This window comes from Heptranchias perlo, chromosome 26, assembly GCF_035084215.1.
Source record: "Heptranchias perlo isolate sHepPer1 chromosome 26, sHepPer1.hap1, whole genome shotgun sequence".
Classification (NCBI taxonomy): Eukaryota; Metazoa; Chordata; class Chondrichthyes; order Hexanchiformes; family Hexanchidae; genus Heptranchias; species Heptranchias perlo.
The window spans coordinates 25135818-25149166 of record NC_090350.1 but is presented as its reverse complement, the minus strand read 5'-3'; the positions used below and the strand labels follow the sequence as shown (position 1 = coordinate 25149166).

Here is a 13349-nt window from a genome sequence, read left to right as displayed (position 1 = left end):
CACTGGAGTATAGCTGCTGTTCTTTAAGACAGGACTTCAGGTCACATTACTCATACTTGATAAAGCACTCAGAAATGCATTTCTTAGCATACTGCTCCTTGACACAAGCCAACAGATGACAATTTCGATCTCTACTCATCCACTTTTTAATATCAATGGGATTTATACAAAGTATGGTAACACTAACCTGAGTCTGATGGCTCTGATCTTCTTGGTTTTGGAGGGGGGGAAACAGATTCATGCTTCACACTCCCTTTCCGTTTTGGTGCTGTAACAAAATAATTTAAATGGTCAAAATAGCATATAATCTGAGCATCCATTTGCCCACTTATTTTTCTCTCCTTACCTTTAACCTCTATAGAATCATAGAAGTTTACAACATGGAAACAGGCCCTTCGGCCCAACATGTCCATGTCGCCCAGTTTATACCACTAAGCTAGTCCCAATTGCCTGCACTTATAGAATCATAGAAGTTTACAACATGGAAACGTTGCACATCATTTCCTGGTCACAAAGACAGACAACCTGCTCCCAGGTCTCCGCTAAGCTTTGCTTGAGGTGACCGTGTGGGACCCCTTTGGGATGCACACTACGGGAATGCATCAGGTTTCTTTATGCTAAAGAGGGACATACTATCAATGGAAAATACTTACACCCACATCTGCCCACGTCTTATTTTTAAAAGGACAGAATGGATGAACTTTTCTACCAGAGCATACCATTAGTAACAGAGTGACAGTATTATCTAAAATAAAATAATTTGACTGATTAACAGATAAGACACTGCATTTTCAGGGCTGGATTTCAGGTAGTGCACTGAAATAGAGGTGAAAGGACTGGGCTTTCAAATCGGATTAACCAGTCTCCCATTTCAGAAAAATGGGTTTTAATTAAACCTAGGTTGCAGAAGTGTTCTAATTTGTTTAAATCACATCAATGCCAAAGAAGTCTGCATGCTTATTTGGATAAAACTTACCTGGCCTAGCAGGAGAAACGGAGGTATAACCTTTCCTTGACCGATTCATATGTGGAGGAGATGACAACCGTGGCGGTCCCTTATGAACTGGACTTGTTGCAGACATAGGTGACCTATGTCGTCTCCTGGGTGGACTAGCAGGGGATGGGGAAGATCTGCGAGGTTTTCGGGGCGGACTGGCTGATACGCGTTTTGTCTTCTTTGGAGGTGACCTTGATCTGGAAGAGGAGGAGGAACTACTGCCCGAGGAAGAAATTGAGGGAGATCGGCGCCTGCGGGAATGAAGTTGAAACATACTGTAAAATTAGATTTCAAAATGTTTTACTGCTCCCCACTACAGAAAAACAGAAATATTGCTTCATTTCATTTTCTTATCAATTAAAATGAATAGATATTAAGTAAAATAAATGGACACTGAGATAATCTGGAAGTGGCCTGCTTAGGAACATGAGGTCCAAAAACTTTTCTAAGGAGACCAAAATTTAACATCAAGATTCTTCTTCAGGGGTCCAGGGTCCCAGGCTTGAGCCCATCACAAGGAGGTACCACAGTTTACCAGTCCACCCCTCTTTGACCAGGCTGAAGATGGAGGAACTCCAGGCCTGGAAGTGCGCTTGCCCCTGGCCTCCTTTGGGGCATTTGGAGACTCCGCCCCTTTCAAGGTCTTGAGGAAATACCCGGGAACCCCAAGATACAACATATGTGGGTCCTCGCCTAATTTAAGGCTTTCTGCCACTCTCCTGCCAGTTACAATGGGTGCGTGAAATGCAAAACCCTCTGCAAATCAGTGCTATTTCAATTACTGGATTTCTACCAGAAAGTAATGTTATAGAAATGCCACATTTTACAGGCAACGAAAGCCAAAAAATTCTACTTTTAAGTGTTAAATCAGGATATCTTTTCTAAAATTGTTCCAATCACAAGACTTTTGGAAAAGAATTGAGTAGAAGAGAATGGCTGTTCCAGCCAAAGCTGAAACTGGTTTGCAGAATGTGAAGTCTGTGGTAAACTCCAAAAGGTAGACTGTGCATTCATGACACCTGCGTAGGATTTTTACACAAAGACCTACTAACATTTTTGATATAGTTTGCCGGGATTCATCAGAGGTAATAGGATATTGGAAAACTACATAAGAAATGGAGATTAGTGGTAACTTTTATCATTACTGGAAAGGCAAGTTGGACAGCTAATGCATTTAGTGTAAATTGTCTAACAAAGTACTGATCTGATAGTTTACCAAATATTAATTTCAACTACTATATTTTTCAATGTCACTAAAGGCGTTAACTTTGTAAGAATATTAAACACATGGTGGTGATCAGTAAGTAAATATTTATTCAAAGTTATCTTCTATGCACTTGGAATAAATAATAGCTTTCATAACAGTTCTTAAAAAGGTTTGAAATTAAAGGTATACCTTCGAATAGGCGATCTACTTCTTCTATGCCTGGAGGGAGGTGGAGGTGGTGGCAGACGTCTTGGTGGGCTCCTCCTTCGAGGTGGAGACCTCCGTCTTGGACTGGGCCGTCTTCGAGGTGAATAGGACCTGAAATTTCGCAATTGTGATCAGCAACTAGAAATTATAAACCGTGGTATTAAAATGTTAATTAATGAGGGGAAAAAAGCAAAATAATCTACCTCGATCGGGACCTAGGGCGCCTCCTTGGCCGTGAATGAGAGCGTGAACGGGACCTAGACTTTGATTTTGACCGTGAACGTGATCGATGCCGATTCCTTTCTTTTCTTTCCTTCTCCTTTTTCGTAGGTGGTTCTAATAAAGTTTCCTTCACCTCCGGTGTCGCAGGTTTGATTTCCTTCAGAACATCACTTTGGAAGAGCAGAAAATGGGTATGTTGAATTTTTCTCCAACTTTAGGGGCTAATCTAGATGCAGCCACAATGTGTACACCAGGATGATCACAACATTTTATCATGTTTTAGTCAAACATTTTCCCTCATGAATTCTTCCTGCTTCCTCCCAGTTACACCAACTACAACGATCAAAGGAATGCCGAGCATTATTCTAATTAAAAGGTTCAAATGATTACTTAATTACAATAGTGCGACCCAAGCAGTTTAGTCATTTAAACCGTAACTTAATGGGGTCTACTGAAGAGAACAAATAAGAGCTGACAGTATACTTCAAAAGCAGTTTGGTTCAATCCTTGAATTCTGTTAATTTTCTAGATTAGAAAGGCACATAGTGAATGGAAAAAGATTTTCAACTTGACTTAAAATTCACGACTTAGGACGATGCAATATTTTTCATGACGACAGTTTTTAAAAGGCGTTATACAAATCGGTTTCCTCTCCGAACATAACTTTGGTTCACAATAACTTAACCCTATTCACTTCCCAGTGGTGTAAGCGTTTGAAAGTTTAAAAAAAAAGTCCAACCATCAAATTAATTTTCAGTAATATCCCATTGTAATTTTTTTAATTAAATTCATCAGAAATTACTGAGGTTTATATCCACTGTCAACTGAAACACTTCACTATCTATATCCATCTTTCTTAAATATTATTCACTAATTTTGAAATTTAACTTTTACCAAATCTCATCAATGTAGACAAGATATAACTGTCTCCAATGAAGTTCAGGAAGCTTAAATAAAAACAAGATTGGTTAACCTTGTTGAAGTTGCCTCTGGAGCTGGAGATTCTTTCCTTTCTTTAAGTGAGAGATCTGGCTCAGGTGACAGCTGCTCTGGCTTCTTAACTGTAGACACTGGAGAAGCACTTCTGCTCCGGCTTCTGGTCCTACGACGAGGAGACCTAGAGGGAGAACGCTTTCGCTCCCTTCTTGCTGGGGACCGCCTCCTAGGTGATGGAGATCTTGACTTACGTCTGCAAGAGTTAATTTACTTTTTAAATTTACATGTTGTGAACTCAACAAAGTATAAAAAGCCAGCAACGCTTTGCTAATTACGTTATAAATTTTGTTAGAACGCTTCCAGCAAAGGGAACCCTCATGAATAGTGGAGATTATTGTTTTTCCAAAAAACTGTGTAGCTAAATCAGAAAATATCACTGAAATCGGTCAGACTAGGGATGTTACAATGAGGTAGTATAGTTTTTTCATTGGAAATTGCGGCTGTATACCGTAACAACCATACCAAATCCCTTGACATTTATGGTTCCCTTATTAACAGAAAACCAATATAAAACAATGCAACATGCCCATCAGCACTGCATATTTTTTTTATATAGCTTTCACAAAGGAACTTAAAGGAGCAGAGACCAGACACTGCAGTATTCAGCAGATATATTACTAACCCAAGGCATTTCATAGATGAGGCTCTGAAATAATGGGTGGATTTAAGTGCTGGCAGCACTTTGCATGTCCTGAATTGAAATAAGCAATTACCATATAAACAAAAAACAAAATACTAGATGCTGGAAATCTGAAACAAGAACAGAGCATGCTGGAACACTCAGCACATCAAGCGGCACTTGTGGAGGAAACAGACAAGCTGACAGTTCAGGTAGGATGCTGTCAAGACTGGAAGATATTACTGAAGAGCAGCATTTAAAATGGAACTGAAAAAAAGGGGGAGGGAAAAGGAAAATACACAGACAGGTAAAGAAATAGAATGACCTGCAAAGTACTTAAGTGTAAAACAGAAGATAGTTAAAGGGCAGAACTGATATTAACATAAGTCAAAAGAGAAATAATGAAAATTTAAAGTCTACTGAATGTTTCTCATTTTAATTTAAAAAGCATTAAACCATTTCAGAAAGATTGTCATTCCTGAAAAAATGTATACTAAATATGTACAATATTTGTAGCAATTGCTAGCAAAGAACATTTAACACGCTAAATTTGGGAAATTCTTGATATGCACAGCACTATCTAGCACACAAATTCACCAATCACAGTAAAGACTTTTGGTGAAATGCCTTGAAATATCAACCTTCTTTTGGATGGTAAAAAAGGGATTGGGAGAGGAGATTATGTTATCCCTTTAAGTGCATCTATTTATCATGGCATATATGATTCAAGAACTGAAGGCAGCAACTGTTGCAGTGTGTTGGGGCTGCCTATGCATCATGCCATTGGTAAGACATGGACTCATGCCAATCATTTCACAAACGAGAACTCCTAATCTTAATCATTCTGCAATAAAGCAACAAGCCCTGTGAATTTTTTTTTAAAGACCATGCTTACTGGGTTCACATCATTTGTATTCAGAGGTGAAATTTAAGGTTAAATTACTGCATTATTTAACAAAATCACCCTCCATACATTTTTCTTGGTTTATTTTTTAATTTGAATTTCACACAAGCTGCAAATCAGTAAAGGTATTGTGAAAAATCATTGTGCCGAATCAATTTGAGTGCATCAGAATGGATGTTTGTTCTGGTTCCTGATTCATGCATCTGCCCCATAACAAACAAGAAAAACAACAAAGTCAGATGTGTTTTAAATTTGCACGCAAATCTGACTTCATTTTTTTTTTAAATGCAGGTCAGGGAAGAAATCTTTGACCTGGATTACCATACCTTTCCTGCTGACTGTATGGATTAGTTGTTATGGATTAATTGAAAAAAAGTGAGACTTGATAATCAGCATGCATTATTAGCATACAGCTACATGAAAATTACATATTACAGTATTACTGTAATGTACTTTTGCACTGAAAGATTGAATTCAATACTTTGAATTACATAACAAACATAGCAAAGTAGGGACTTAGCACTAAAAAAGTTGAACTTTATAATTTGAACCAGATAATTTGAATTAAAAGGACTAGGCTGTATACGCTACCCAGCCACTGAATTGTACCGTAACCAGACAACAGACTTCATTCTTAATCACCTCTTTGGACTTCTGGATCGGTCCCTCTTTTCTCTATTTTCTTTGTCTTCCTTATCTTTTTTTTCCTTCTCTTCATCTTGTTTCTTCATAGTAGCCAGCTTTTCCTGTTCAATCTGCAATAAGAAATTCATAAAGCTGTGAAGAGCAGGAGAAAATATATTGCAATGTGTTTCACAATATTCTGTGTTTCACTATTCCTCCATTCTGTGTTTCACTATTCCTCCAATGTAATCTCAGCTATTTCCTAGATTCACAAAATTAAAGGAGAAAAATGCTTTTGAATTAAGGAATGTGTAGAACAGAGCAGAACAGAAATAATTCTGAACTTTCTGTATGTACTTTCAATGTGTATAACAAAAAGTCTTGAATCTAGCATTCATCGGTTGCATTGCACCTGAAAGCGTGGCCTCATACCAACTTCATACCTCAAAGCAATAAAATCCTTCATTTTTTTCCCCAAAAGCTACTATTCATGAACCAACAAGTACCACAAATCAACCAATTAAATTGCTTTAACTTGTGATCCAGTCACCATATCGGATCCAGAGCCAATCGGCAACTTGTCCCCTGGGTTAGAAATTGGATGATTCTCAACACCAAAATAAAAGCAGCAGCCAAATGCCCCTCTAGAGCTTCTGGTGGGATATACATGTAATGGCCAAAAGGGTACTGACATAAATTGAGCAAGAGACACCAACAAAATGGAAAGGTGAGAAATTGAAAAGATGTTCCCATTCAGCTTTCAATTTTCATTTGCAATATAAGTAGCCTGTCCTCCTTCCAGCTTTTGTACTTGTCTTCAGCCTAGCCACTCCTCAACCTAAACTATTCTCACATCAAATACAAGTACAGTTGAGTTGCATACAATTGGTCAAGAAAGCCAAACAGAACTGCTTTTATCCATATATGCAAATTAAACAATTCCTGTCAGATAAAAAATTTGCAAGATGGTCAAGAATGAAGATGGCTCTTCAACGCATTTGATCTCACCCTAGAATACCAACAATCAACTTCACAGAGATCGACAAATAGGTTACCTGTCTCTGCTTGATTTCTTCTTTCTTCTGTTCTAGAAAGGCAGAGGGGATTCCTGCGATGTTTTCTTGCGCGCTCAACAGCAATGGCCACAGCTCCCCCATGAACATTCTTGCATTCTTTCCATTCAAAAATCCAGTCAAGTTAATCTGCATCAGCTTTGAGTCTGGGTTCTGCAACAGACACAAGATGAAGGTAGGCAGGTTATTTGGAAAAATCCAAAAGCACTTGACTCCACTACTTTCAATCTACCTCAGTATTCTAAAGACAAACTTGACAGTTGCAATACTTTACATAATAGCAAATTACATTAATGGTTTTTCTATCTGTGTATCATCAATACCATTTCCCTGATCTATCAGCCTATATAAATTGGCTGAGTGTCAGCTTTGTCGTCTTAAGATTTCTTTCAATATGAACAATCCACTTAAATCCCATTTACGAGGCCAGACTGCCTCTCACTATTTCCTGACAATAGCCAATGGGCCTTCTGTAGTTTTAGTGAATGGGTACTGCACATAGGTTGCCAGAGCAACGAGGTCCAGTAAAAAAAACACACAAACGTGTCAGAACACCACAAAGCAAGTACAGAGTCCTGAGGTCTTCAATTTCTTCTGGGCGACTCCTGAACCCAAAGTTCCAAGTCCCCTGTAGAGAAAGATGTTCCCTTGGGTTGCTTCCGACTCCCTACTGCAACTCAATCACCTTGAGTATAATGTTATATCATTTATCTAAATTGTAAGAGACGAACAAGCAATAATGAGTAAACAGCCACATAAAAGGAAAATGAACAATTTATATTAAACTTCTGCTTAATCTGCTTAAATAAATGTGCCTTTATGCTCCAAGTGAAAGAGCTGTTGCTACATCTCCAAATCTGAATTTTACATTAAACTTCAATATCTAATAACATGCAAGCACCTAAACTGCATTACAATGTATTAATTCAATGAACTGCAACATATTCACACTGATCTTTCCACCTATTATAATTGATCAAAATCATGGCTAGCACATATCTAAATCATGGTCTAGCACATGATTATTAATGCTGCTTTACAATTATACATGAGGAGATTTATGCCATGATTTTTAGCCACCTGTAACACTGCTAAATTAATGGACTATGCTTATAGTAATCAAGATATCTAAATCCGTTACTACTGGGTAGATAATAGGCTGCAAAGAAAGCCTGTTCTGCTAATTTGGGCTGTCCTTGCTCAAAGATTTAATATTTTAGAAATATTCCACCACTAATGCCAAATTATGTCTTTACAAAAACATCTTTCAATATCCAAATACGCATATACAACATACACGCAATTGTTTATAATGTTTTCAGACGATAATTTAAATTGTAAGATGTACAGAAATTTGGTTACATTGAAATTGACCACTATTTTGAATCTTCTGGCAGTTCTGAGGGGTCTCAGATTTATGCTAGTAAGTAAAAATACTCACATTGCATCTACCAATGCGAGAGACTAACAGAAATCTACACTATTTCTTTTTTCCTCCCATGCGAGCTGCTTGCAGCCTCCTACAACTGGGAGGGCAGGATGGTTTGGGCTGCAAACTTGTCCACATACACCAATGCCACTCCATGATCAATTATTAAGAGGTACAATTCAAGCAGAGCAAACAGGACAATTTTTCTTTCTTTCAAGATGAACACCTTGCTTCCATGCAGAATTCTATCTAGCAGTATAGCTGCTGTCATATTTTTCATTTATAAAATAAAAAAGCCTGAACATTTCTACTTGGACAAATTAGATCAGACACATTTAAATGTTAAGGATACATTTCAGTCGCAAGAAAATAGAACCTTACGGCTGCACAAAGTCAATAAATACCATTTGTAGTTCCACATCAAACATGACTTTCCTCCCATATCATTTCTAAACATTCTTCCCCAAAATGAAAGATGGAGTCTCATTATCCCTTGGGTTGCAGTGGCGAGTTGAAGTTTTGAGTATTTTTTTTAATAAAACAATTAGCCCTCCAGAAATATTCCAACATCTTGGTTTTTAATTGAAAGATTCAAAAAAAACAACAGTATCTTTGTTTGCATATTGGTCATTAATAAGCCTAAAGCTTCACTAAAAAGCCATATCCAGTTTTCAGATTACAAAAACAAATTTTATCTGCTAATAGTACATTTTTTCCTCAACTGACTGGCTACTGTTTTGCCTTCCACTTTTTACTTCTGAGCAGTGTAAAGTTTGTCCGAGTGCTCTTCATTGAGTGGCATGAGGATTTTCGTCTGGTCACTTTACACAACTCACCTCCAAACACACACTGCATCATCAAGGGAGGAGGGTCAGAGCGACATTGGAATTCACTTTGCTGTGACCTAACAAGGTGATGGTGCTATACTTCAGACGGAATAACATCCATTTTGGTTCAGGCCTTTTAAATCATAAATCACACGATCATTAGAAAAATGCTGTCAAAGGCGCTTATTATACAACAAAACAAGTAAGAACACATACAAGATGGATTTTCTTTTTGTTACCTGAGGGCTAACTGAGGGGTCATTCAATATTTTCAACTGTTTCACAAGAGTATATTAAGCACTCTTAAGGAAGAGCACCCAACCTTGCATATGCAAATACATTCAGATGAATGAACAAAAACATTAATTCATCGACATTCAAGTTAGTTTCCTTAAATTCAGGAAAATTTCAGGAAAGTGAAGTCAATTTGAGTTACCTACTTTTAAAAAAAAAAATCTGTAACATTCATAAATTCCATCCTAGAACCTAATTTAATTTCCCAAAATTGAGTATTTTCAGAAGAAAGTGAGTCAGGAAAAAATTCTCAATGTACCCTTGTGAAAACAGCTGAAAGTGCTGAATGGTCCCTAAAGAATCCTGCCATATTTAAAGCTATCCTTGCAGCTTTTTAACCACGTTTTATACTGTCTTCAACATTAACTGTGCAGAAAACAAGCAAACCTGACACTTTACATAACTTTTCTTTCACCAAAAGTCCAGGTGAAAAACCACATCACAATAACTTTTTAAATACTCTTTCGTGTTTCCAACTATTACCTTCTCTTCAAGATGGTTGAAGATGAACTCGATAACAACATCATCCTCAAACCCAAGCATTTCTGTCACTCTCTGTGTAATCCATGGCTTGATCACTTCCAGGTTCACTTTGTGCATGTCCACCTGAAACCAAGTTGTTACAAAAAATGATTATCACACTTACAACTTCCCATTCATAACCTCAGTGGGAGATTTTGTCTTGATTTACTGTGACTGTCGTCCAACTTGAAATCATACCCAACACAGAAATAACAAGCCAGTATTAACATGTCTTTTCAAAAAATTACATGCTGACAACAAAGATGGATTATTGCAATGCAGCAGATTGGAGCACCAATACACACCACAACCAAATGATAGAGCATTACACCTGATTTCTGATCTCATCCATATCACTAAGGGAAAGTGCCAAGCAGGATCGCAAGAGAGGAAAATCAAGAGGGAAAGTCATGTCATCCTCAACTGCTCTTGTTCACCTGTTAGCTTGTTTAGCGACAGCAGAAGCCTAACAGTAGGTCGCTCATCCATCTTCTCAGTCATTGCAGAAGGGAAGAAAATAACTGAACGAATATTTCACAAGAAAAGCAGAATTGTAATAAAACATTTATTACAGTACGCCTTTGACAAAATACAGCTGAATTTTTTTCTCCAACTTCTATTCCAGTACACTGGTGATTTTATTACATTTAATGTTTATAGTACTTGGTAGGATGTGTCCATTTGAGTTGCAGCCAATTTTAAGCACGTCTACTTGTTAGTTGAAATTAACCAATCACGTAAGAACTGCTGTCGAAAAAAAAATTAAACTACTCAGCTAAACTGCTGCAATTGGTCTCAGCGTGTGAAGTAGTAGCTTAGTTTTAAAATGTCCCCTATCAATGCCCTCGACAGACGTTTCACACAAATTAAAACTCTAGCTATAACTTTGGGTACTTGTGCACACAACTGATGTTGCTGGTTTTTCCACACAGTTACACAATCACTGCTTTTGGTCAGTTATAGGAACATCGCAACAGGAGTGGGCCATTCAGCCCCTCGAGCCTGTTCCACCATTCAATGAGATCATACCTGATCTGTATCCTAACTCCATTTACCAACATTAGCTCCACATCCCTTAACACCCGTAGCTAGCAAAAATCTAGCGATCTCAGATTTTAAATTATTAATTGAACTAGCATCTACTGCTTTTCGTGGGAGTGTGTTCCACACTTCTATCACCCTTTGCACGAAGACATGTTTCCTATCTTCTCTCCTGAATGACACGGCTCTGATTTTAAGGTTATGTCCCCTTGTCCGAGACACCCCCACCAGCAGAAAAAATTTCTCTCTATCCTATCAATTGCTTTCAAAATCCTAAAAAACCTCAATCAAATCATCCCTTAACTTTCTATATTCTGGGGAATACAAGACTAGTTATGTACTCTCTCCTTATAATCTAACCCTTGGAGCCCTGGTAATATTCTGGTGAATCTGCGATGCACTCCTTCCGAGGCCAATCTTTTTTTAAAAATTCGTTCATGGGATGTCGGCGCCGCTGGCAAAGCCAGCGTTTATTGCCCTAATTGCCCTTGAGAAGGTGTTGGTGAGCCATCTTCTTGAACAGCTCCAGTCCATGTGGTAAAGGTTCTCCCACGGTCTTGTTAGGTAGGGAGTTCCAGGATTTTGACCCAGCGACGATGAGGAATAGCGATATATTTCCAAGTCAGGATGGTGTGTGACTTGGAGGGGAACGTGCCAGTGGTGGTGTTCCCATGTGCCTGCTGCCCATGTCCTTTCTAAGGTACGATACCCAGAACTGTGCACAGTACTCCAGTTGTGGTCCAACCAGAGCTTTGTATAGCTAAAACAAAACACCTCCCCATTATATTCTAGCCCTCCAGATATAATGGCTAACATTCCATTAGCCATTTTGATTTTTTTTGTACCTTTATGGTTATTATGTTGTCTCCCCTCCAAAACACTGCTACAACTTACACCACTCATGATCCAGAAACAAAATTTTGACTTATCGAAGTTATAATTTTCTGGAACATGACCGACAACAATTTAGTGGATTTCATTGAATTGGAGAAATATTTCAGCCATCATGAACCACCATTATATTGCCCCCTTGAATTGGAAAATTGCCAATGTCACGCCACTATTTAAGAAGGGTATGAGAGATAAACTAGGAAATTAGACGCCTATTAGTCTAACATCTGTTGTGGGGAAGTTACTAGAATCTATTATTAGGGACAGAGTGATTGAACTGATCAGAGATGGATTTGTAACAGGTAGGTCATGCCTAACGAACCTTGTTGAATCTTTTGAGGAGGTAACTAACATGGTAGATAAGCGAGGATCTCCGGTTTATTTATACGGACTTCCAGAAGGCATTCAATAAGGTTGCACATAAGAGACTTAACAAAAATGAGAGCGCATGGAATTGGAGGCAACCTATTGATATGGGTAGGGAATTGGTTAGGAGGTAGGAGACTGAGAGTAGGGATAATGAGTATGTACTCCAATTGGCAGGATGTAACTAGTGGTGTCCTCCAGGGATCTGTACTGAGGCCTCAGCTTTTCACTATATTTATAAATGACTTAGATGATGGAACAGAAAGCCAAGTTTGCTGACGACACCAAGTGGCACAGTAAATAACGTAGATGGGAGCAGAAAGTTACAAAGGGACATTGATAGATTAAGTGAGTGGGCAAAACTGTGGCAGATGGAGTTCAACGCGGAAAAGTGTGAGGTCATCTACTTTGGGCCTAAGAAAGATATATTAGAGTATTTTTTAAATGATGAGAAGCTAGGAACTGTGGAGAAGCAAAGAGATTATGGGGTCCAAGTACATAAATCACTTAAAGCTAGTGGACAGGTACAAAAAAAAGGCTAGTAGAATGTTGGCCTTTATCTCAAGGGAACTGGAAGTTATGCTACTGTTACTTAAAGCTCTGGTTAGACCCCATTTAGAGTTCACTGTCCAGTTCCAGGCACCGCACCTCAGGAAGGATATATTTACCTTGGATGGGGTGCAGTGCAGATTCACTTAGAACGATACCAGGGCTAAATGGATTAAATTACGATGGGTTGCATAGATTAGGCTTATATTTCCTTGAATATAGAAGATTAAGGGGTGATCAAATTGAGGTGTTTAAAATGATTAAAGGAGTTGACAAAAGTATTTCTTCACACATAGGATAGTGGAAATCTGGAACACACTTCCCCAAAAGCTGTTGAGGCTAGGTCAATTGAAAATTTCAAAACTGAGATTGATAGACTTTTGTTAGGCAAAGGTATTAAGGGTTACGGAACCAAGGCGGGTAGATGGAGTTAAGATACGGATCAGCCATGATCTAACTGAATGGCAGAACAGACTCAAGGGGCTGAATGGCCTACTCCTGTTCCCAAAAGCAATACCTACTCAAAAGAACAAATCCTAATCCATGCAGATTTCAATTTTCTTTGGCACTAAACATAATCA

The 13349-nt window shown here is 38.3% G+C and overlaps 1 protein-coding gene across 5 annotated transcripts in view; it reads right to left on the bottom strand.

Moving 5' to 3' along the window:
* Nucleotides 1-13349, bottom strand: part of srrm1 (serine/arginine repetitive matrix 1) — a 50585-nt gene that overhangs the window by 20535 nt on the left and 16701 nt on the right. For 3 of the 5 annotated variants that reach the window (XM_068006570.1, XM_068006572.1, XM_068006571.1), the window contains exons 3-10: nucleotides 9883-10005; nucleotides 6832-7002; nucleotides 5795-5907; nucleotides 3607-3822; nucleotides 2615-2803; nucleotides 2394-2522; nucleotides 977-1248; nucleotides 188-268 (exon numbers count right to left, since the gene is read on the bottom strand). In XM_068006570.1, coding sequence (XP_067862671.1) covers nucleotides 188-268; nucleotides 977-1248; nucleotides 2394-2522; nucleotides 2615-2803; nucleotides 3607-3822; nucleotides 5795-5907; nucleotides 6832-7002; nucleotides 9883-10005 — 1294 coding nt within the window. Of the gene's footprint in view, nucleotides 1-187; nucleotides 269-976; nucleotides 1249-2393; nucleotides 2523-2614; nucleotides 2804-3606; nucleotides 3823-5794; nucleotides 5908-6831; nucleotides 7561-9114; nucleotides 9233-9882; nucleotides 10006-13349 lie in introns of those variants that run through there. The other 2 variants (XM_068006573.1, XM_068006574.1) reach the window with 2 other exon arrangements.